General features: G+C 50.7%; 1 protein-coding gene across 2 annotated transcripts in view; it reads left to right on the forward strand.

Annotated features, from left to right (window-relative positions):
- Positions 1-10,897: 10,897 nt before the first annotated feature.
- The window catches only part of WHAMM (WASP homolog associated with actin, golgi membranes and microtubules), a 20,766-nt gene continuing 6,639 nt past the window's right edge, over positions 10,898-25,024 (forward strand). The window contains exons 1-10 of one of the 2 annotated variants that reach the window (XM_044438873.1): positions 10,898-11,603; positions 14,668-14,841; positions 16,260-16,410; positions 17,078-17,247; positions 18,371-18,536; positions 19,119-19,306; positions 20,417-20,503; positions 22,103-22,198; positions 22,747-22,827; positions 22,858-23,257. In XM_044438873.1, the coding sequence (XP_044294808.1) occupies positions 11,034-11,603; positions 14,668-14,841; positions 16,260-16,410; positions 17,078-17,247; positions 18,371-18,536; positions 19,119-19,306; positions 20,417-20,503; positions 22,103-22,198; positions 22,747-22,827; positions 22,858-23,257 (2,083 nt within the window). In that variant the 5' untranslated portion in view covers positions 10,898-11,033. Of the gene's footprint in view, positions 11,604-14,667; positions 14,842-16,259; positions 16,411-17,077; positions 17,248-18,370; positions 18,537-19,118; positions 19,307-20,416; positions 20,504-22,102; positions 22,199-22,746; positions 23,258-25,024 lie in introns of both variants that reach the window. The other variant, XM_044438872.1, reaches the window with a different exon arrangement.

Below are 25,024 nucleotides of genomic sequence, written 5' to 3' on the forward strand. Positions count from 1 at the left end.
CCAGTCCTCTGGAACTTCATCCGTTCTCCACAAGGCCTCAAAAATGGAGGCCAGCGGGCGTGAGAGAACCCCTGCCAACTCTCTAATTACTCTTGGGTATAACCCGTCAGGACCTGATGACTTTGTAATGTCCAATGCCCTGAGGAGCCCCATGACTTCAAGGGGGGGGGGTGACTCTAATCTGTGCCCCTAAGTCCCCAGCCTCATCTAATCTCCTATGCGGATATCCCCCATCCTGCTTTGGAGAGAACACAGAGGCAAAATAGTCATTTAGCATCTTTGCCTGTTCCCTCATTTCAGTCACTGGATCTCCTTCCTCCTTATTTAGTGGTGCCACCACTTGTCTCCCCTTTCTTTTCCTATTTACATGCTGAAAGAAACCCTTTTTGTTGCTCTTGATATTCTTGGCAAGTCTCAGCTCATAATCAGCCTTAGCCTTGCGAAGAATCCTTCTGCAACGGGCCTCCTCCTCCTGGTATACCCTTTTGTCTATTTGCCCCAGTACGTATTTCCTACGGTGGTTCCTCTTTTGTCTAATCCCTCTAACCACCTCCTTTCACATCCATGGCGGCACTCTCCTCCGCCTCCCCACCTTACTGGTTAGAGGTATTGTCAAGGCTTGCGCCTCCAAAACCTTCCTTTTGAGTGCTATCCACCCCTCCTCAACTCGCTTACCTATCCCAGGAGACTTTCCCCAGTCTGGCCTTCAGTTGGCCAAAGCTGGCCCTCTTGGAGTCCCAGCTTCTAGTGCTCGACCTGCTGCACATCCCCAGTTCCCTGATCTCAAAGCAAAGGATGGAGTGATCACTCGCATCCAGAGCTCCCCTAATCTGTACTTCATCTATCAGCTCCTCCCTATTGGTCAAGACCAAGTCAAGCATGTTTCCCCCTCTCATCACCTCTCAGACCCTCTGTGTGAAAAACCCTCCCTCTATCCCTTCTAGGAAGCGATGTGACCTGGCTGTCACTGCAGAGTGAGTCTCCCAAGTAATATCCGGGAGATTGAAATCTCCCAGAATTACTGTGTCTCTCCCTCGAGATATCCTTAGAATCTGGCCTGTCAGGACATCATCCAGGGTCTCAAGTTGATCTGGAGGGCGATAACATACCCCCACTGTCAGGTCTCTTTCCCTGTCAAAACCCCTAAGTTTTAATATGATGTACTAGGAGCTGAAATGTTCCATATTTTCTGGAAATGTGTATTTGTCAAATACTGGTAGATCACTTTATAGAATCTACATTGTAGCATATAACACATCCAGTGGCTGCTAAATGTATTTAAAAGAACATACAGAAGAAGAGGACATAAAACTTTCCAATTTGTGCATGGCTACAAATATATACATATTATTTTATTGCACAAAGAAATAGTATTCTTCTGGTAAATGTTGAGTTCTTTAAAATCTGAGACATTGCTATTATGAAATAAATAATATATTATATACTTCCTGCAGGTGGTAGATAGGTACAAAGTTAATGGTACAAAATGTTTTTAATGCTGCAATAAAATATATTCCAAGGTTCAAGCAGCAGCATTTCATTCTCCCTCCAGCCTCCACTCCTGTTGTTCTTCTATTCCGAAAAGTCAGTCAAAAATTGTGCCTACTGAACATGCTTAGTGGTTACTGGCCCATTTTTTACAGGAGCCACAAATCCATCCACTGTGGAAGGGGCTTGGGGGAAGTGTGGTAGACACAGTTGTACTTTCATTTCCTTCCCTAGGATCATTTGAAGTTGTCTTTCAGTAAGGGCCCACGAATGACTTATCCAGACAATGGGAAGGTTCTTTCTACCCCTTACGTATCTATGTGTCTTTTTCCTCTCCAGCCATTCTATTCCATTTCCTTCTGTGGCCAAGAAGTTTATTTTCCATGTTAGTCAACACATCATAATGGAGCTGTTTTCCTAGATATTTTTGATCATCTGGAAACATTGGTCTTCCCAAGCATGCCCATCCCTCGCCCTTGACAAAGGGGCTGGTTGCTTTATTAGGGTGGCTGGGATGGACTCCTGCTTGAACATGCTTGCAGACTTCCCTCTGCCCAACTCTGGGTCCAAGAACAGTTTTACACTTTCTAACAAACTTCTGCGCTGCTCCTTCCATCGTCCCGCCTGCCCTGCTCTTTCCCCCAGTGGCCAGACTTCAGTTTGCAATTGCACGTGCACCCCCATCGGTGTCCTCCGATTGTTTCCACTGCAGCTGCATGGGGAACCCTCAGGCGGGGGGTGCCCTGCGGAAGGATCTTGCTCACCAGAGTACAATACAGGGCTTTCTATGAGCAGGACAAGGAGGAGACCATCCTGGAATCTCGTGGCTAGGATGGGTGTCATTCACGGCACCCACAGCCGATCAGACGGTGTCACGGGTCACCTGCTCGCAGCCAGAGCACAGCAGAGCACAGAAGTTCCATTCCATTCTTCCAAAAGTGCAATGTTTTCCCCCAGATCTTTTTTCCCCTTTGACGAGAGGAAAAGAAGAGACAGGCAGAGTGCTTGTTTCTTTTCTTTTTTTTCTGATGCTGTGCCTTGGACTAACAGTGAAGAGCAATGAAACGTTTCAGAGACTGAGTCTGTGTCTCTGAGAATGCAGGCATGTGTTCCTGGCAGCCAGCAAAAGTGATCTCCATCAGGATTTTAGATGGAGTGATCTCAGAGCAAAAAGTGGTAAGTAATGGCTCCCATTTGGGGTCCATTACCCGCTGTTTCTCTCCCTTTTGCACCGTAATCCTTGATGTCTACTCAGAACTGAGCTCCATGGAGGCCCATAGGACTTACCCAAGCTAAATGCATATAGGTTTATTGTCCTGCTTTTAGTCAGGAGAGCTCTTGGTGTAAGGTGCAATGGTGGGGGTGTGGGGGGACGACAACGACAGCGGACTGAGAATGCCAACAGGAATAGAATTGGTGCAGCTGCACAGGCACTCTCTGTAAGGCCGAGCCACGCAAATGGAGCTAAGTTGCTCGGCAGGATGGATCAGAGTCCCAGCAAGCCAAAAAGAGGACGGCTCTGCTGCAAGAGCACCAGGAATTTAAGGCACTTGGAGGAAGAAATGGTTATCTCACCGAAACAAAGTTCATATTCTTTTAGTTTGTTTTTAATGACTGTGCGATGAACCTGAAGGAAGAAAGTTGTGGCCATGAGGAAGGGGTTAGAACAGGGATTTGATTTTGTCATTGCAACTGTTTTACAGGCCGGAAGGACAATGGTTAGAGCACAAGTGTGTGTCATTGTTTTTTCTCTGCCTTGGTGTGAGAGTTGCGGTGTGTGTGCGCGCACACATGACAATGGAGATGTTGGCTGTGAGAGAGATGATGATGATGATGATGATGATGATGATGATGATGAGAGGTGAGATGCCCCCCTTGCCGCCCCTTATGATGGGGGAATGAATCCTGTGCACAGATCCTGTGGGCAGGTTGCCACACCTGTTGAACAGCTCCTGACTTCCGAGAAGAGGGGCCTCAAGAAGCAAAGAGGTTTTAAATTGGCTGAAGTTTGGTTGCAAGGGCTGGGGAGAGTTAGACAAGCTGACCACGTTTCTCCTACTATGCCTTCTGGATTTTTGGAGACATTAAGGGAAACTATGGGCCAAGTTACTGAGTCGGATCCTGAGACTGAAGAGAGTGGAAGGTTGATGAATGTGTTGTTTATGGGGCAGAGTGTGAATGAGGGAAGAGGGAAGTTGCAGAAAGACTGAAGATGGGCTGGCTGAGCCTCTCCTAAGCTGGTTAAAATTGCCCCCTGAGTGCAAGCAGGCAGAGAAAGGGGAGGAAAAGAAGGTGGAGAGAAGGTACAGAGTACAAATGATGCCACTTGCAAGAGGGGGCGACAGTGGGGGTGGTTTATTTATTTATTTATTTATTTATTTATTTATTAAAACATTTCTATGCCGCCCCTTGCCAAGGCCTCGGGGCGGCTTACAACATTGAATACAAAATACATTAAAACAATGACAATTAAAATATACACAGTAAAATAAAATAAGCCGCCCTGGCAGAATAAAATTCAATAATATTAACATTTAAAATGCTGCATAAATAAAAAGGTCTTCGCCTGGCGCCGAAAAACAAATAACGACGGCGCCAGGCGGACCTCTCTGGGGAGCGCATTCCATAACTTAGGCGCCACCACTGAGAAAGCCCTCCTCCGAGTAGCCACCCTCCTAATTTCCTTCACTGAGGGCTCCCGGAGGAGGGCCTCTCCTGCTGATCTCAAGGGGCGGCTGGGCATATATGGACGTAAGCGCTCCTTCAGGTAACCAGGACCCAAGCCGTTTAGGGCTTTATAGGTCATCACCAACACCTTGAATTGGGCCCGGACTTCAATGGGAAGCCAGTGAAGCTGACGGAGAACTGGAGTCATGTGAGCATAACGTCCAGTTCCCGTCAGCAGCCTGGCAGCTCTATTTTGAACCAATTGAAGTATCCGGACCGTCTTCAAGGGCAGCCCCACGTAGAGCGCGTTACAGAAGTCAAGACGGGAAGTCACCAGTGCATGAGTCACTGTTGCGAGGCTGTTGTACTCCAGATAGGGGCGCAGCTGATGAATCAGCCGAAGCTGGAGGAAAGCGCTCCTCGCCGCTGCTGTTACCTGAGCTTCGAGTGAAAGCTCCGGGTCGAGGAGCACTCCCAAGCTGCGGACCTTATCCCTAGGAGGGAGTGCAACCCCGTTCAGGACAAGGTTCAATTCACCTTCTCCGAAGCCTGAACCGCCTACCAACAGGACCTCCATCTTGTCTGGATTGAGCTTCAGTTTATTGGCCTTCATCCAGCCCATTACCTCGGCCAGGCACCGGTTCAGTACAGCCACTGCCTCACCTGGATTGGTGGAAAACGAGAGGTAGAGCTGGGTATCATCAGCGTACTGGTGATTCCGCAGTCCACACCTCCTGATGACCTCTCCCAGCGGTTTCATGTAGATGTTAAACAGCAAGGGGGACAAAATGGACCCCTGCGGTACTCCATGGCATAGCTGCCATGGTGCAGAGCCATAGTCCCCCAGCACCACCTTCTGGAATCGGCCATTGAGATAGGAGCGGAACCACTGCAAAGCAGTGCCTCCGACCCCCAATCCCGCAAGCCTATCCAGAAGGATACCATGGTCGATGGTATCGAAAGCCGCCGAGAGGTCCAGGAGAACCAACAGGGACGCACTCCCCCTGTCCTTCTCCCTGCACAGGTCATCGTACAGGGCGACCAAGGCAGATTCAGTACCGTACCTGGGTCTGAAGCCGGACTGAAATGGGTCCAGATAATCAGTTTCATCCAAGAGTGCTTGGAGTTGTCCCGCCACCACTCATTCTAACACCTTGCCCAGAAACGGGATGTTGGCCACTGGTCTATAATTAGTGGCCATCCCTGGATCCAGTGACGCCTTCTTCAGGACCGGTCGGACTACCGCCTCCTTTAAAGGGGCAGGCACCCGACCCTCCCTCAGAGAAGCGTTAACCACTTCCAAGATCCAGGTTCCAATCCCGTGCTTGGAATCCTTTATTAACCAAGACGGGCAAGGGTCCAAAAGGCAAGTGGTGGGACATACTCGTCCAAGCACCTTGTCCACATCATCGGGCCACAGTAACTGAAATTCATCCAATAATTCTGGACCAGACGGTAGCATCGGTGTCTCCCTTAAGACCTCTGACTCAATAGTGGAATCCAGCTCGTGACGAATCTGAGCGATTTTCTCCCTGAAATGCCTGGCAAAGTCATCACAGCGGGCCTTTGAGGGTGGAATCAGATCTTCTTTTGGACCTGGACGGACCAGGTCTCGCACCACTCGAAAGAGCTCCGCCGGACGGCATTGTGAGGAGGCAATGGAAGCGGAAAAAAATCTCTTTTTCGCCGCCCTCACCGCCACAGCATAGGCCCGATAGTGGGCTCTTAAGTGTGTTCAGTCAGATTCATCCCGTGATTTCCTCCACCTACGCTCTAGCCGTCTCCCAACCTGCTTCATCGCCCTCAGTTCAGGAGTATACCAAGGGGAAGAGCGGGCTCTGCCTGGTGGGAGAGGGCGCTTAGGAGCGATCGTGTCTACAGCCCTGGTCATCTCCCCGTTCCACAGTTCGACCAGAGCCTCGACAGGAGCACCCGTCTTGTCAGCCGGAAACTCCCCCAGAGCCTTCAGGAATCCTTCCGGATCCATCCGGCTCTGGGGGCAGACCCACACAATCGGGTCTGCACCCTTACAGAGGGAGAGGTCACTCTTGAGCACAAACCTCACCAGGAAGTGATCTGACCATGACAGGGGAGTCAAGCATAAATTTGCCACCCTCAGACCACCCTCTTCCTGCCCCGTCGAGAAAACCAGGTCCAGAGTGTGTCCACGTTCATGGGTCGGGCCGGTGACATGTTGAGACAGCCCCATGGCTGTCATGGAGGCCATGAAGTCCTGAGCCGCCCCGGTCAGACTAGCCTCGGCATGGAGATTGAAGTCCCCCAGGACCAACATCCTGGGGGTCCTCAACACCAGGTCCGAGACTGTCTCCGTCAGCTCAGGTAGGGAGACTGTTGGGCAGAAGGGTGCACGGTACACCAACAGAATCCCCAATCTGTCTCGATCGCCCAACACCAAGTAGAGACACTCCAGCCCCGGTCTCGAAGGGACAGGAAGTCCTGTGAGGGAGATGGAGGCTCGGTAAACTAAAGCAACCCCCCCTCCCCTCCCCTCTGGCCGTGAACGGTGCTGAACCAGATACCCGGGAGGGCACATTTGAGAGAGGGCGACATCCCCCCCCTCTCCCGCCCAGGTCTCCGTTATGCAGGCCAGGTTGGCCCCCTCATCCACAATCAAGTCATGGATGAGGGCAGAGTGGGTGACACTCCCCAGTGCAAGCAAAAGGGTTGAAGAAGAAAAGGAAAATGTAGGGGGAGAGGAAGGGACTTGGGAAGAGTGGATGCTCTGCGTGGGCAGCCCCAGAGGCCCAGCCACGTGGGATGATGGCTGCCATTGAGGGGAGTGAGTCGGACTGGTGAAAAGCCAGGGAAGGTCTTTCCCACTGATCCCCTGGCGGAACTCAAAGTGGGAGGAGAGGCCATTCCTGCTGGACTCCAGTGCAGCTCATCCTGCAATGCATTCTGTCCCGGGCCACCAGTCAGTCAGTCTCTGTAATGGGCCAGTTGCCCACCTCCCTTTTTGTCAGGCATTTACAAGGAAAAGCCTCATTTTCACCCAAGAATTAGCAGGGGACTTAAGGGTTAAAAAGGAGTCTGAGCGAATACACATCTAGCCACCTGCAGAGGAAAGTCCAGTTGCAACAGTTTCAAGCTGAAGTTAATGGGGCATTAAAATGCAAGCAGAGGGCCTTGCCCTGGCTCTAGTAACTTGAAAACAATCCTGGGAGGTTTCTCCCAAGGAAGAGGGCTGCCTGTTGAGGGATGGACTGGATGAGCCGAGATTCTGGGGCTTCCTGGGGATGGCTGCCTTCTTCAGAATGTGGACTCCAGAGGCCGGGTGCTATCAAGGCGATGGGGTGCAGGCTTTGGCCAGAATTCGTAGGAGGAAGAGCTGATCCACGGGGCACGTTCTTGCAAGGTGGAGATTGCTGGTGCAGTGGCAATGGGTCTAAGGGGCTTTTTTGTTTTTGAAAGGGCTGGCAATTGTGAGCTTGAATGGTTGGAAAGGAAAAGGGTTCAGGTGGAACTGCCGGCTTTCCTGGAGGTGGGAAATGGCCAACCCAAACCCCAGGAAGGACTGCAGCCAGGTTGTACTGCTGAGGAATAAAGACATGCCTTAAGAACGGGGGAAATCAGTACCTGTGAGAATTGCAGAAGCAGCAAGCATGCGGCCCCTGAGCATGTGCAGAGTGCAAGTGTCTTTGATAGCTGGATTTGGCTCGGCCTTTGGTCAGCACACTAGAGAATTTCCCAAACAGGGTGAGTTTCCTGCAGCTAAGGGCTGAAAAAACATGGTTGTGCCAGAAAGAATATTGTTGTGTCAGGAATATTGTTGTGCCAGAAAGACCAAAAGTTTGTACATTGTTTTAAAATGAAAGACTGTGCTTCATGTGTCAGCTACAAAGAAACAAAAGATTGCAGAATCCAAACTTTCCTCTCCATCCAGAAATTGTATCATTTTCCCTTCTGACTTGGTTTCTGAGTAGCTTAAAGATCCATGCTTTAGATTCTGAGGCTATAAAATGGTTGTTGCAATGCAAAGGCTGAATGTTTAGAATAGAAACATAGAAACAGAGGGAGTCAGAAGGGGCCTCCCGGGCCATCTAGTCTGACCTCCAGCACCAGCCGGCTCCGCTCATGACATGCCCACCATGTGGACGTCCAGCCTAGAAATTAGCTGAGATTTTCCAGCTTGGAAGGAGATTTCTCACTGTATGCAAAGTTCAGGTTTAAAATGTTTTTATGTAAATGCATGTAGCTGGGGTCAATTGTGTGGTCTAGATTGGTTTAAGTATTCCTATTTTATTAATAAGGTGTCAGTTTCCATCAAAAATATGGCTGAATATTGCTGATATTCTCTAAACAGGGCCATCGGCCAATCACCGAGCCAAGCTGAAAGCAAGAAAGCAAGAGTGAGTGAGATTCTGGTCCCTAAGATGGAAATGTATGTATCCTGGTGTGTTGATGTAGTTTAATGAAGTTATTTCAGACTAGGCTGAGTCTGGCTCAAGAAGGCCCTTAATCAGGAACAAAACTGACTGTGAGCAGAGCCCCAAGCGATGACTTCCTTGCTCTGGTCCAAATGATCAGAACGTGTATGAAACCTCTCCTTTCCCACATCCAACCCACTGTGGTGAACATGAGCCAGAACTGGAAGTAAGGAAATGTGTGCAACACGAAACTGGGCCATCTGAATGAGCGTCTCCTGTGTGAAAGAGTGGAGGCAGGAGGAAAGCACAGTCCAAGCAGATTTTCGTGCCAGAATTGGAAACACCAGTTTTTATCTGTTGACTATGATAAGGACTCTTCTGCGTCTCGTTTCCTTTTTGAACCTTTACATCCACAACTGCCTGCTCTGGGCCCCTTCCCTTCCTGGGAACTGTGCCCCTTATTACCAGGGAAAATAAGGTTTAAGAACTCACGCAATGTCTTGCCTCTCACCTCAATAGGCATTCCGCAGAGAGTCAGCCCACCTGGCTGGACCACCGAATACCTGATGCGCGGCCTGCAGGCTGAATGCCAGTGGAGATTTGGAGGAAGTTGCCCACCACTCCATGCCTGAAGGGAGCTGTTTACAGAAGAAAAGTTAGAGAATTCTAAGACTGGCTCCATCACCACATGAACTCTTTTGGAGGAGCCCACGGACAAGATCAGGCCTTTTGCCTGGCCCAGAAGATGATGATGGTGAGGCAGCTGGGGAGGCAGGGCTGGAAGGCGTTTCAAGAAGAAAAGGACCCTCAAGGACCTGTTTGGGGCTTGGCCTGAAGAGGATGCCACTGCGGACCAACAATTGGGCCTGTGGGCCAACCCAGGACTTGAAATCCCAGTTCTGGTAGAGCCCAGAACCAGAGACTGACAACCAACTGTAACTCACACTTTGCATTCCATTTGGGGACCGTGTTACGCTCATGAGGGAGAGGGCAAACCTGGAGCAATGCGACTTGGGCTGAACGTAGTCCTGCTGCTGCCTGTCTCAGGGATGCAGGTAGAAATCTTTTGAGGGGAGCTGGGGTACGAACTCCTGGGGCAAGGGCATAACACCTTAGCACTCCTAACTGAGCCGATCCAGAAAAGCTTTAACTTGACTAGGTATTGGATCTGCTTCACAGCTTCCAGCTATTCCTTAGCTACCTACCCCACCAGCTGCAGTGGGCATCAGCTGCCACTGTGATGGATGGTGTTGTTTTGATTACCTATGTGCAAGTACAAGAAAAGCTGAGCTGGTGTTAGAAGGAATAACTGAAATATGATTGCAATGTGTAATGGAATCGTTATATAGAAATATCCTTTTCAGAATGCAGTACGTTGATTAGAACTTTCAATTTGAGAAGAAAAAACATCTCAGTGTTTTGGGGTGCTTCCAGATGCATGGTTCCACGTCCCAGCAGTCAAGGCTTTGTGCAACTGTTTCTTTTCCTAAGCCAAGTTCAGCAGCAAGGAAAGAGATGGAAAAAGCAGTGGGAAAACACAGGAAGATGACGAGTGCAGGATGCTGAGCTCTGGATGCCCTGTAATGGCCTGTGACTGAAGCAAGACAATTGCTCAATAAAAGCACAGATTCTCTTGGACAGTCAGAAAGGCCTTGGCTGCCTCCATTTTTTGAGTCCCTTCCTGTATATTAAATAACGAAGACATGCCAACACATGGTTACAAAAATGCTTAGGTTCAACAGATTCATGCTTTGACCACAAAAATGACACAATGCAACAATTTGCAATAATTTTGTTTTATATAAAGAAGTGCTTTCTGAGCTTGTCTGTGCACATTCACCAAAGTTTTTGGAGCAACTTATTTTTCTTCCTGTGTCACAGTTGAAGTGACGCAAGGCCATTCCACGCATCTTGATCTGACTTGCAGCGTATCGTAGGCGGAAGCCCTCCAGGAATGTGGATCTGGGCCAGAGGGTTTTTCCCCGCGCTGTGACAGGCTCTGATCGTCCAGAAGCCCCTTCGGGCACAGTGCTTCCTTTCTCCTTGCTTACGTTCTTGCCTATCCAGCTTGAAAACACCGGCACCAGCCCTGGCCCGACTGCCTGGCTCCTCGGGATGCTCGTCATGTGTTTGCACGTTGCCTCCCTCCTCCTTTGAAAAGGGAGGAGAAGCGCCATCCGCTTCCTGGGACCGGCAGCAGACGCCAAGCCAGGCTGAAGCGCAGGGTGCGTCTCCTCCCTCCTCAGGCCGATCAGCCAACCAGAGAGCGGGGGGGAGGGGGAGACGAGGAAAGCCACACGTCCCCCGCCCCCGCCCGCCCGCCCGCCTTGGCCACTTTCTCTTTCGCTCGGAAGACAAAGTTTGCGGGAGTTCTAGAACGTTGGGGTGCCTTTGAAGTTCAAAGCACGGCGCGGCCCGCGGGAGAAGCGCCGGCCCCGTTTCCGCCTCTGCCTGCAGGCTAAGTGCCAGGCCAGGAGCGGCGGTCGCGCCATGGACGAGGAGGAGGCGCAGCCGGATAGCCTGGACGGGTGGGTGGCCATCAGGGAGAACCTCTTCGGCCTGCCCGAGCCGCCGCACAAGCTGCGCTTCCTAGTCGCTTGGAACGCCATCGAGAGCAAGTTCGCCCTGACCTGCCACAATCGGACCTTGCAAGAGCAGGCGGGAGACGCGGAGCGGGACGGCGGCGAGCAGCGGTTGAGCTGGGCCGGCCTGTACTCGCCGCAGGCCTTGCAGGGCATCCACCGGCAGCTGGCGGCCTTGAGCCCGCCGCTCGAGCCCTACTTCCCCGAGCTGCCGCCGGCGCTGACCGGCCCCAGCGGCCTGTGGGCGTTGCTGTTTCCCCGCTGCCCCGTGCTGGAAGAGGCCGAGCTGGAGGCGCTGTGCCGCCGTCTGGAGAGCTACCTGGGCTGGGCGTTGGAGGTGTGCGGCCGGAAAGTGCTGCTCGACACCCTCTTCACTCAGGATCAGGAAGAAGAGGACGAGTATTTCGAGAACCTGCACGAGTTTCGGAGGAAAGCGCTGAAGGCGCGGCTGACCTGCGCCAAGGAGGCCTTGCGGAGGGTACAGCCGGCAGGGACCCCTTCGGGCGGGGCGGCGCGGGGCGGCGCGGGCAGCTGTCAAAACCGCTCGCCGAGTTGCTCGAGCAAGGGCTTTCTCCCTCGCACGGGCCCAGTGCAAGGGCACCCCCGTATCCACGGGGAATCGCTGAACCCCCGTCAAAGCCCAGCATAAGGATGGTTTCTTTGCCCTGTTTTCCTGACTCTCTGCCCTGTCCTTTTAAGCCAGAGGGACTAATAGGTATGTTGGGATTGCAGCTCCCATCATCCCTTGCCACTGCTTCTGCTGGTGAGGGTTTATAGGAATCGTAGAATAGTAGAGTTGGAAGGGACCATGAAGGCCGTCGAGTCCAGCCCCTTGCTGTTGCGGGTCACCAATTTATACCATCCCACTCAGATGGCTGTCCAGGTTCTTTTTGAATGTCTCTAGTGTGGGAGAGCCCACCACCTCTCTAGGCAGCTGGTTCCACTGCTGTATTGCTCTGACCGCGAGGAAGCTTTTCCTGATGTCCAGCCTGAATCTGGGTTGCCGCAACTTGAATTGATTATTCTGTGTCCTACACTTGGGTATCGGCAAGAAGAGATCTTGACCTTCTTTGTGGAAGCCTTTGAGGTACTCATAGAGGGATATCATGTCTGCCCGTCAATTGTCTCTTCCCAAGTCTGAACATGCCCAGTTCTCAGTCTCTCCTCACAGGGCAGTGTTTCCAAACCCTGGATCATTTTTGTTGCCCTCCTCTGGACCCTTTCTAATTTACCTGCATCTTCCTTAAATCTTGGTGCCCAGAAGTGGACACAGCATTCCAGGTGAGGTCTGACTGGTGAGGAGTATAGAGGAACCACTACTTCTCATGATTTGGAAGTAACACTTCTGTTAATGCATCCCAAAATAGCATTTGCCCTTTAGGCAGCTGCATCACATTGTTGGCTCATAGTAAGCTTGTTGTCCACAATTACTCCAATGTCTTTTTCAGTGCTGTTGAGCCACATATTCCCCATCTTGTATCGATGCACTTGCTTTCTTTTTCCTAGGTGGAGGACTCAGCATTTGTCCTTATCGAATCTCATTCTGTTGCTTTCAGTCCAGTGTTCAAGTTTATCAAGATCTCCCTGGATCTTCATTCTGTCTTCTAGGGTGTTTGCTATTCCTCGCAGTTTTGTATTATCTGCAAATCTGATTATCTTTCCTTGTACTTCCTCATTCAAATCATTAATAAAGCTGTTGAAGAGCACTGGGCCCAGGACTGAACCCTGTGGCACCCCATTAGTTACCTCCATCCAATTTGATAAGGTGCCATTGATGAGAACTCTTTGTGTCCCATTTAGCAGTCACTGTTGGATCCACTTAATGGTTTTTCCATCTAGTCCAGTTTTTGCTAATTTGCTTATCAGAATGTCGTGTGGCACTATGTCAAAAGCTTTGCTAAAGTCTAGATTATGTCCACAGTGTTTCCTTTGTCTATTGGGGAGGTTACCCGGTCAAAAAATGAGATTAAATTAGTCGGACAGGATTTATTTTTGATAAATCCATGCTGGCTTCTATTAATCACTGCATTTTCTTCAAGATGCTTGCAGATGGATTTTAGAAACAGAAACAGAGTGGGTCATAAGAGTGGGTCTCCTGGGCCATTTAGTCTGACCCCCAGCTCCAGGCAGTTCCACTCATGACATGCCTACCATGTGCACGTCCAGCCTATCCTTGAACACCCTCACCAGTGGGGCTTCAACCACCTCCCATGGAAGCCCATTCCATACCCTCGGGGTCCTAACTGTCAAGAAGTACTTCCTGGCATCCACCCTAGATCTTGGTTCCCTGAGCTTTGCTCCACTGGAAAGTGTCTTGCCCTCCACTGCAGGGGAAAAAAGGTCATGACCCACCTCTGTGGCCCCCTCACGTACCTATAGGCTGCTATCAGGCCCCTTCTGAGTCTCCTCCTCTCAAGGCCGAAAAGACCCAGCTCCCTCAGCCTGTCCTCATATGGCTTCCACTGCAAACCAGCCACCATCCTAGTGACCCTTCACTGCACTGATTCCAACCTTGCTATATCCCTCTTGTAACAAGGGACCCAGAACTGAACACAGGACTCCAGCTGCAGGCACACCAGAGTCGTATACAGTGTCAGTAATACCTCTTGATCTGGAAGCCACGCTTCTTGCTATGTATCCAAGGGTTTGGATTATTTGAAGACAGGGACAACATTAGCCTTTCTCCATTCGTCTGGCAGTTCTCCTGTTTTCCAAGGTTTATCAGAGACAATAGCCAGTGGCTCTGAGAGTTCCTCCACTAGCTGTTCCTCCACTAGCTCTTTTATGACTCTGGGATGGAGTTCATCAGGCCCTGGAGATTTGAACATGCTTATTCGATCTAGAAACATCTAATTATGTGTCTGTTTCCAGCTAGTTTGAATATTTGAAGGGCTGGTTATGATTTGGAAAGCCTCATCATGACTCAAGATCAACTTTTTGAAAAGGTCACAGTCTCCCATATGAACCAGCACAGGGGTGCGGGCCTTCAGAGGGGTCCTTTTCTCAGTTTCACCATAAGCAGAGGGACGCTGGATGGGGATGTGAGACTGGGCCTTCTCAGTGGTGGCTTGCAGGTTGTAGAGTGCTCTGCTGCAGGATGCTAGCCTAGCTCCATCTCTGCTGCTTTCCAGTGGCCACTGAAGACAATTCAATGTCGACCATCTTTAAACTGGGTTTGCTGAAGTAGGTTCCAACAGTGGGTTGTTTATTTTCTGCTATGTTTATGTTGCTCTTGTTACCCCCCTTGGACACTTTAATTGAAAAGTGAGTCATAAGTTTAATAAATAGAATAAAAACGTTATTTTTGTGGTATATTTCAGTTTCCTTGTAGTGGTGTTTGGTATTTTACCCTCATTGATCCATTGATTTACTGTTTTTGAGTTGACCTTATTTGTGATCTTATCCTAGGTCAGCTGGAAAGCGATTTGCCATAGAGGAACTTAGAACCCTTAAAAAATTTCCCCTGCTGTGCCAGTTGTGCCCTGTCTGTCTTGTGAAGAGCAGAAGCCCTAGTTAATTATCACGCTTTATTACATTTGTAGGTTCTCCACCAGCATGAAGATGCTGACAAGTTGGTAGCCTTATTGGAGCTCTACGAGGAGGAAGATGAAGCTTATTGGGAGCTGGTCACTGTGGCAACTGGATTCTATCAATATTTATTGCAGCCGTTTAGAGATATGCGAGAACTGGCAACATTATACAGACTGGAGATCTTGGTGGGTTTCTCTTTCCAGGGTTTCGGTTTCAGCTGGAAAATTCTTCAAAGTGTGTCCATAAATGAAGTGTTGAATGATGGTCATAAGAACTTGGATTTTTTTTCCTGGGGAAAAAATAGCTAGCCCTTCCTCCTTGGCTCTCTCCCTGTTGCTTGGCCCAGAACCTGGGAGATCGGGGTTCCCGTCCTCACTCAGCCATGAAGTTCACTGGGTGACTTTTAGATAATCACCGTCTCTCAGCCTAACCTACCCCACAGGGCTCTTAGGAGGAAAAATCGGGGAGAAGGACAGTCATGCAGGCCACCATGAGTTCCATGCAGAAGAATGGTGGGTTGCAAATGTATAATAATACCTCTCAGAAGGCCTCTTGGAAGCTATTTGGTGTCCATGGCCCTCCGTGACTTTGTAGCCTCTGGTCTGAGCAATGCTTGGAGCTAACCTTTTGCAATCAGTGGTCGTAGGTGAGTCATGGCTAATGTCATTCTTAATGATTTCAGTGAGTCGGACTTTTTCTTCTTACTATCATTACTTTTTCTGTACCACCCAATATAGATCGTTCACTGCTGATTGATATTTCAGAATGTCAGGCAGCACTGAATACCAAAAATTTTCAGTTAAAAGTCCTGGTGAACATATGACAGTTTTAAAACCCCTTTTAAAAGGCACCACAGACAGGGCCGGCCGTATCTCAGGAATGGATTCCCCAGGGTATGGGCCACCACTGAGCGGTCCCCCTGCCTAGTGCTTACCCAGTGGTCTGACTGTGAGGAGCTGTTTCCTAAGCACAGTGCAAGATACTGAGTGCAATGGGCCACCTCAGTGTTACAGAGTTAGTACAAGCAGCACCACAGATTACATTTAAAGGTGCCGGGCCCTGAGCCCCTTTTCACTTGGTAGGGCTCTAATATTCAGACAGAGGGAGCCAATAGGCTGTTTTCTACTTTCTCCATCTCATTCATAATTTTGTAAATCTGCCCTCTGGGCGCCGCTTCCTGCCATTTCACCTCGAGATGCAGAATTGACTCCTGCCTGCTATTCCCACGTTTCACCCTTCCCTTCTGCACTCATCTCTGTAGTTCTGCAAGAGGCAGAAGAGGGTGCTGTGATCCTGGAACTGTGGATTTGTGTCTGGAGGCCTGGGCACCCCAGCGGTTGGGTCCCCAGCTTCAAGCACCCAAAGTGTTCATGTATTTGTTTCCCCGGCTCTGTGAACAGAAAATGCAAGAGGTGAATTGGCTCCAGGAAGTGTTTTGCATGACATAGAACTGAGCACAGCTGCAAGGAATCTTGTTCCTCACAGCATGGCTGTTGTTGCCTCTAGACAATGAGTGTCTGTGCATCAACACCCATGGGCATGCCTTTCGCACTGTTTCCGAATGCCTTGTTGAACACTGACATCAGATGGATTCTCTCTGCAGAAATCCTTGCAGGCTGACCGGCTGGGCCCCAGAAGGAAAGAAGCCTTGCAGAAGGAGGCTGGGGAGTGGACAGAGCAGGTCGAAGATGCCGTGTGCTCCATTCAGGACATCACCGTCAGTTACTTCAAGGAAACGGTGATGGCACTAGCAGGTGAGCATCTCTCTGAGGTGGCATCACCTTGAGATGTGTTGAGCCAGCTCCCTCAGACGGCACGTTTTAGGGTGTGGTGGCCCTCCAGGTGCTTTGGCCTTGCAGCTCCTGTCAGCCATAGCCAGCGTGGCCAGTGCTAAGGGCTGTTTAGCATTATAGGCCAAAATGTCTGGAGGCCTGCTGGTTACCTGCCTCTGTTCTAAGCTATTAGGTGGGAGACTGATGCACTTGATTTGGGGTGGTGGGGACACGACTGGGACAGGCCATTGTGTGCAGAACCTGGTCATTTCACTCCAGCTGGCTCAGCAAAACATCCCAGTGAATTGTGCCTCCTGGTAGTTAATGGGTGAAGGTCTTTGCTTGGTTTGGCTATTTCGCCTCTGTCCCCAGGTAGCCCCAGTGCCTGCACCTTGGGGATGAGTGTAACTCCCCATCCGACTTCCCTGCAGTGGGTAGTTATTAGTGCAGCTGCCAGAGTTGCCAAAGACTGTGCTCATTTTCTCATCACTTGGTACCATGACCTGGCCTGCTTCAAATGCCACTTGGTCTTTGCTTCTTCACGTTTTTGAGGCTCAAGGCTGTTGTTAGCAACAGATAGCTTTGTCTCTCCCTCTCGTCCCTCCCCTCATTTGTTTGACTGTGTCTTTGCTTTGTGACTGCCCAACAGCAATGCAGAAGCAGATGGAGAAAGACCGAAAGCGCTTTGGCCAGGCGGCCTGGGCATCTGCTTCTCCCAGATTAGAGAACCTGAAGTACCTGTTAGCAAAAGAGACCCTCCAGTACATGAGAGCCAAGGAGCTTTGCCTGAAACATAAGAGAGCCGACATCCAGAAGCAGGTAACATGTCACTATCCATGTTCTTCTCTCCCTTGGCTCATCTCAAAATGAATTTTGCCCAATGCAAGCAGCAGTGACCAGAAGTGATGCTATTGAAGTTGATTTTAATAAGCTCAAACCCCCTGCCCTTAGTTTAGAAGGGCAATTTCAGAACACCATGCTGGACTGGAGCCCAACAGCTCCTACTCACGGCCTAACACAGAACGAAGCCCATCAGCTTACGTAGGGCCACGTCCTTGAACCCCTTTGAACTCAGCAGGTTTTACAGATGTAAAAGCATTCATAGGATCAGGCTGATTGGCTACAATCCTTGCTGCTCCTTCCAGGGAAAACCTGCATGGGTGGAAGCAGTAAATGGACAGAAGGGAAGCTTTTGGTTTCTCTTGGCATTGCTGGATGTGGCCAGGATCTTGGACCTGGAGATTCGGAAGGGCTTGCAAGGGACTTGCTGTGGAATTGAACAGACTCCAACAACCTCTGGGGAGAGGTGCCAGTGTCAGCAGGAGTGCAAGATGCTCTGCATGCAGAAGGTCCCAAGTGCAATCCCAGTTAAACATCTCCAGGTTTTAACTGGTATCTCTCGTTTGGTTTAAAGACCGGACAGACCACCGAGTCTACCTTGGAGGGATTAATGCTGCAGTCCTGTTAGTGGCTCTGTTACAGGAACAGAAGCTGCCTTGGGTTGAGTCAGCCTGCACGGTTTGTTTGGGGACCATGGCCTTTCCCATGACTGGCAACCCAGTCTTCTCCCTCCTCTCTTCTATTAAGTTGGAGAGATGCAAGTGCTTGAACTGGGGACCTTCCGCATGCGAAGGCCAAGCTCTCAACTAAGCAGCAGCCCTATCCTAAATTCATCACTCCTGTACAGGAAACAGCCCCACCAAATCAGCCATCCTTGAAGTGCTGCTCTTGATGTTTTGGACGTCAACCCCAGCTGGTGTGTCTTATGGGCAAGGGTAATGGATGCTGTCATCTAATGCAACTTTCCCCTGAAAAAGTCCACCACAAATGCTTGGGCTTTTCGAAATTGCCCTCTGATGGGGAAAGTCCATGCACAGCGCACCCTTCTGCCTCTTCATTGTGGCCTCAAAGATGCTTCTGTCTTTGTTTGGGATACCCACAGATGGAGACACTTGACAAGCAAGAGAAGAACATGGCTTGTGTTGAGGAACTGGAAATAGAATATTATGAAACCCAGCTGGAGCTGTATGAGGTGCAGTTTGAGATACTGAAGAATGAAGAAATGCTGCTTATTACACAGTTGGAGACTTTAAGGAGGCGGATGAAAGGTAAGGGAGCAGGGTGACTTCTCGTACAGAGAAGTCAGCATTCCAAGAACAGAGTGCATTCTGATGCCAAAGACCACATTCCCTTGAGGTTAATCCCTTGCAAGGCTGCATGCCAGCAGCGGGCAGGACCACAGTCCAGCCCAGGCAGAGGCACCCCCCTCTCTCTCTTGCTTTTTCTTCCTCTCTGCCACCCCTGTTTTTTCCTCTATGTCATCATGTGCATAGACACAGCCTAGCACAAATTTTGCTCTTCTCTCCTTACCTGTGGCCTTATGAATCGTGTATGCGTTATGCAAATACCTAGCAAATCCATTGAAAAGCATATCTGTCTCCTTTTTCTCTGCTCCTGAGCAAGCTGAATAAACTGCATTTAAATTTCCAGAGCTTTATTTTCAAAGTTATCAACCGATTCAGCTCTTTAGTTCACCTGCCACTCCTGGGATTCAGGGCTGATGCTCCTGCAGCTGGAATGAGGAGGGCCGTACTGGTAGAGGGAATGCTCCCATCGTCATCTTGCTTCCCCACCCAAAACACAATTATTGTTGCATGCTTTTTTCAACTAAATACTGTATTCTTTCTTAGAGATTCAGGATGAAGTCATTTACTATGATACATGTGAAAATCCTGATGAGTTAAAAGCTGCCGAGCAGGCCCTGGAAGAAACCCACATGCCTTCTTCTGAATTGGCTCAGTTGAGACAGAAGATGCAGCAGCTGGAGACAAAGCGGGGGATTATCTGCTCCAGGAGAGCATATCTCAGGAACAAAAAAGTAAATGTCCCAGAAAATTCCAGGTGTGCTTTGACATAGAGTAGAGCTGTGTGTTCCAGTACCCACACAACAAACTGGTGAAAGGCAGCATGGGCCATTGAGTTCACAATCCTGAATAGCTCGGTGTTGTTTTAAAACACACAAACAAGTTTCTAGTCCTTGCTGCTGTGGAAGTGCTTTGGCACAAAGTTTAGGTTCCTGAGAATCTTCTGTATTCTGGTCCCCGTAGCTGCAAGTGTATTTAGGCATTTCCTGATAAAACGCAGAAGTTAGAGGGAGTGGCAGAATAAGACTTTTTTGGTGCATGGTTCCAGGGTGTCAGGGTGTCATGATAAAGGTATTTAACCTTTTGCATGATGTGGAGAAAGCAGATAGGGATGCATTTGTCACCTCCTTTCGTAAAAGAAGGACAACTTTGCCCACCATAGAGCTAAACGATGGAGCTGGTTTTCACAGTCTGTAATGATGGCCACCAAGCTCATTGGCGCCAAAGGGGCTTAGATGGTCTCCTGCTGAGTCAGGCAGGGTGTCCTGTGGCCCTTGCTGGCAGCATGAGAGGGAGGGGAGCCCTTTCTTGCTTGCAGTCCTCCCTCTGGGGCCTGGGTTGGCAGGGAGCCACAGGTAAGCAGCATGACGAGTGTGTCAGGCCATGACTTTGCAGCCGCCACAGGACAGCTTGCAAGCTCTGCCAGTACCAACGCAGGACAGCTGTGTAGCGCAAGAGGTGTGCCCCCCCCCCCCCCGTGTGAGCAGCGTGTGCTTGAGAGCCCAGCACCCGCCCAGCACGTCCCAGCCCAGCGCCCTCCTTATGTTTGGGCCTGAGACCTCCTGCATGCAAAGCGACATGCTGTCCCACTGCAATTAGTCGCTTTCCCAGAATCCTTCGGGGAGAAGACAGCAGAGAGGAGCTCCTTGGCATGAGTTGGTTTTCAGAAGGTTTCCGAAGGCGGGAAACGACTGTGATGGAGGCAGGTTTCCCTCTTGCTGGATGTGTCTTTTTGAGCTGTGCTTGAACATACAGTACCGCTCTTCGGACGCCCCCATGGGGACACCCCTCCATGCGGAGAGGAGAAGTGACAGCGATGCTTGTGCTGCATCCCTTTCTCCTAGGACCAGTGTGAGGAAAGCCGCCAGCTCAGGCTCCAGCAGGCACAGGAGAGCAGCCGGCATTTCCAGCAGCATCACAGCATTCAGATCGTAAGTCTTACGTGAGTCGCAAGTCAGGCGACGCTGCAGCCGGCAGAGGGGGAAGCGGCTGAGGGGGGGCGGGGGGCGGGGGGCTTGGCCCAGTGCAAGTGCAGGAAAAGTGATGAATTAAGTTGCTTGAGAATCTTTTTCCCGAAAAGAAACCGACACAGAGGCTCCAGCCTTTATGGTAAGGAAGACACTCATGGAATTGTGCGCTTAGTTCCAGCCTCGGGTTGCTGCCTCCACGGGAGGCTTGGCTGGGGAGAACAAGAAGGGGCTTTTCAAGGGTGCCTCCCCCAGCGATGGAGCTGCCCCCCCCCCATTGAGGTGCCCGCTTCAGCATCAGGTTAAGACTGCCCTCTATGGCAGGACATTTTAATTAGTCTTATATTATACTGGGGCATTATGTCAACTGCTTAACAGGGGTTGTGATTTAATTTGTGTAAGCTAGTGTTGGCTTGTAAAATTTTATTGTACTTTTACGATGTTTGGATTGCTGTTCTGTATTTTATATTGTATTTTGTCTGCTGTTATAAAGCGCCCGGAGATCTTGAACCAGCAGGCAGTGCAGAAATATAATTAAGAAGCATAATAATAACAACAACAGCTTCTCCAAACCGGCAAGATGATTTTCTCACATTGTGGGTGGAGCTTCTGTGTCTTGCCCTCCCGCCTGGACTGGCAAAACCAGAATAACACGTGCAAAATAGTTTTTAAGGAAGGGTTGATTTGCATACTTTGGTTGGGTTGCAGAATTCAGCTTTCCAGAATTGCGATTCTTTACCCAGCAAATGGCAGAACTCCCTAAGCTGCATGCTTACTGGGAGCCGAGTTCCAGTGTATCGAATGGGGCTTGGTCCCCAGTGGGTGTGCACAGGGCCACCTTCGTGCTGCTGATGCTGTCTATAGCTAAGGCATGAGATCGTTTCTTGCCTAACTGCTTATATGCCTATCCTGCCTCACCTTCCCTGGGGAACTCAGGGCAATGCAGACGTACTGCCCAGGTGACTGTCTGGGCTCAGGCAGCTTTCAGAAGATTCGCTGCCCCATGTGCCTTCTGGTTACTGCCCGGGCTGTGCATTTCAGCAGTGGGCCGGTCGCCACACAGGAGAGGGCCCTGCTGCCAGGCTGGCAGTGTGGGGTGTTCGGCCCTCCCTGGCGTGCAGCAGGGACATGCGGTAGGGGGCTGCAGGGCAGGGGAGTGCTCTGTCCCTCTTCTGCCAGCTCCCAGCAGACTAATCAAGCTCTTTTGCAGAACAGTAACTTCTCTTTTAATACCCTGCAAAATTTCTTCCATTTCCTTTTGAGAACTGTAGACTAATCAGAGTCCTCTGGCATTTATGATCATTTTACAGAAAACGGGGCTGACAACAAGTAAGCTTTCCGTGGTTTTCCAGCAAGGCCCTGAACGAACCTGGCTTTGCGGAGTGGCTTTCTCCACATTCTGCTAGCCGAAGGGAGAAACAAGGAGTTTAGGGTGCAGTTAGAATCCAAGCCCCATGCTTGTTATCTTGATCAACTCTGACACCAGAGGTCTTTGGTTATCTTGGAAAGAGATTGCGGACCTAATATATGAGCATGTCCATTTGTGTTGGTGTTCGAATGCAGAAAAGGGACAAGAGGAAAGATGAGGAGAAAAAGAAGAAAGCTTGGATAAAGCAGGAGAGAGAGAAAACCCTGGAGAGGCTGAAAACGTTCAAAGAAGTGAGTATTGCAAAGTGTGGCACTTCCGTGCACCCTTGAGCACCCCTGGCCGGGTGGGGCATAGATGGCACGACTGGGGGGAAGAGATGGAGCCCCACGGCAGCTGCAGCACCTCCAGAAAGCAGCCTTCTGTGCAAGCTGCCCCCTCCGGGTCGTAGGATGCAACTGGCACAATGGGTGGGAATTGTGCCTGTTGGTGGTCCACACAGGTAGAAGGTGCTGGGCTGGGGGGGCTTTTGTCCGTAATGAGGACTAGAATGGCCTGGGTTCAGATTACAGAATATTTCTTGTGAGCAGCCTCATGGCCAACACTTGAGCTCCTCGGAGGGAGAGTGATATTACTGTGGTATGCGATCATGTTTCATCAAGCCCTCCTGAGCGCTGGGCAGTAACAGGTCTAAGGTGGCAGGCAGCCTCCCAGCCCTTCCGGTGTCTCCTTGCCACAGGAAACTAGGGCGGCGACCCTTCTGTTGTTTTGGGTGGGAACCACTGGTCCTAAAAGCTCCCAGACTGTTGTTTTTGAAATGTGCCGGCTTTTAATCCTGCAGAAATGTCCGGCTCAGTTTGTGGTGAAAACGCCCCGTTCCCAGCCCTTGAACTCCAGACAGCCCCAGGGAGGGGCTCAGCGATCCCCAGCAGCCCCGGCCTCCTGCCAGCCTTCCCCAGCAGCCCCGCAGCCTCGGTCGATCGGCAGGGGGGCCGCCGCAAAGCAGCTGAGGGCCTCCCGCCCGTCACCAGCCAAGGACTCCAAGGCCCCTCGGCAGAAGCGCTCGAAGGATATACCCATCCAGATATTTGCACCGCCAGGTGGTCCAGAAGAGCACAAGATGTGTGAGGGGGTGCCGCCTCCCCCACCGCCGCCGCCGCCTCCCCCACCGCCGCCCCCTCCACCGCCGCCGCCCCCTCCACCGCCACTGCCTAGCATGCAGCCTGCCTGCTTAAGGATGGGGCGAAGCAGAGAGGAGCCCTCGGCCCTTGTGTGCGGGGACCCTCCGAGGGGAAGCGCCTCCACAGAAAAGGCGGACTGTCCACCCAGGTGCTCCGCCAATACCTACACAGGTAAGGGGGGCTTCTTCCTCTTCTTAGTAAGACCGTATCTGCACAGCACCAACAATGCCGTGTTAATGGTGCCGCTGACATCACCACCAAGCAGCCTCCTTGGCTCCACGGGCCTGTGACATCTGCCATGCTTGCCAGGGGCTGCTGGCAGTCGCTTGGAGGCCCTGGAACTTGGCTTGCTTTGGCACAAATCCCAGGCAGGAGGAGAGCAAGGCAGCAGCACATGAGCGATGCCCGCCCATGCAGGATGGTCGCATGCTGGACAGACTCCCTGCAGACTGAAAAGTGGATGCAGGAGATGGGCTCAGCGGATGCTGCTGCCCCGGATAGCTGCCCAAGGACAAGCCGGTCACCGGTCCCTCTGGCAGTGACTCTCCGGGCCCGCAGAGGCTCCCGGTCTTTCTGGGGAGGCTGGGAATTGAACCAGAGATCATCTGTGTGCCAAGCAGTCTCTCCCACTGAGCTCCAGTGCTTGGGCAGGGGATTCCCACTCACCACCATCCTCAGAGCAGTACGGTGCAGGGCTAGCAGAACTGGCAAAGGAGTAGTCAAGCAGGGGTTGCACCTCTCTCTCCTGCTTTTCCCATCGTGCTGTGCCCAGGAAGTAGTCCGCCCTCCCGCTGGGCCGGTACGTGCCTCTTGTGCCCAGGGCTTCAGCAAGTGCAGGGCTAATGCCAAGGTGGTGCTGTGGGCCGCAGAGGTGGCATATTGTGGCACTGGTCTCTTTTCTCAAAGGGACGCTGGGGTCCTGAAGGAGCGAATTGTGTGATACCACCATAGTTCCGTGTGTGTTAAGCACAGTTCAGAATTGTCCCAGAGCAGTGGTGGTGAACCGATGGCACGCGTGCCGCAGGGGACACGCGGGGCCCTCTCTGTCGGCACGCGAGCCATGTCACCCCAGCATCGCCTCAGCAGCGGAGCATCAGATAACAGTGCACACAGGGGCCATGCGCATGCTTGGAGAGCAGTAGCACCGCCAGGCAATGCCATCACGAGCCGCGTCTCATTAGCTGCGACTCGTCTCAGCTTTCGCATGGCTGGTCAGTGCACTGCCAAGGATGCATGGATGGATATTTGCTTGGACTGGCTGTGAGTTGCTTTTTCTAAACCAAAACCTCAGTTTTCAGGTTTTATTGAAGTGTTGGCATTTGCCATAAATAAGTGGGTTTTGGGTTGCAGTTTTGGCACTCGGTCTCAAAAAGGTTCGCCATCACTGGGTTAGGGTTAGAAAAATGAGGTGTCCTGATATGATTGGTTGGAATGTGTTTAGAATGGGCAGAAATATTTAGCAGTGCAGAAGAATCTACTCAAGGAAGGTTTTTAAAAATTGCCCTCTTTTTAATGAAATTTTACCCCTGTATTAGGGTTAGGGGTGTGTGCCAGGGCAATGTTAGCGTTAGGAAAATGGGGTGCCATGGCATGATTTCGATGGTTGGAATGTGTTTGGAATGGGCAGAAATGCTGAGCTGTGCAGAAAAACCTACTCATGGAAGGCTTTTTCAAAATCGTCCACTTTGCAATGGAACTTTTCCCCTTTATTAGGGTTGGGGGTGTGCACCAGGGTAGGGTTAGGGTTAGGAAAATAAGGTGTCCTGGCAAGGTTTCAATGGTTGGAATGTGTTTAGAATGGGTTGAAATGATGAGCGGTGCAGGAAAACCTATTCAAGAAAGGCTTTTTCAAAATTGCCCTCTTTTCAATGGAAATTTCACCCTACATTATTATTATTATTATTATTATTATTATTATTATTATTATTATTATTATTA

This window comes from Varanus komodoensis, unplaced genomic scaffold, assembly GCF_004798865.1.
Source record: "Varanus komodoensis strain SLA01 unplaced genomic scaffold, ASM479886v1 scaffold33, whole genome shotgun sequence".
Taxonomy (NCBI): Eukaryota; Metazoa; Chordata; class Lepidosauria; order Squamata; family Varanidae; genus Varanus; species Varanus komodoensis.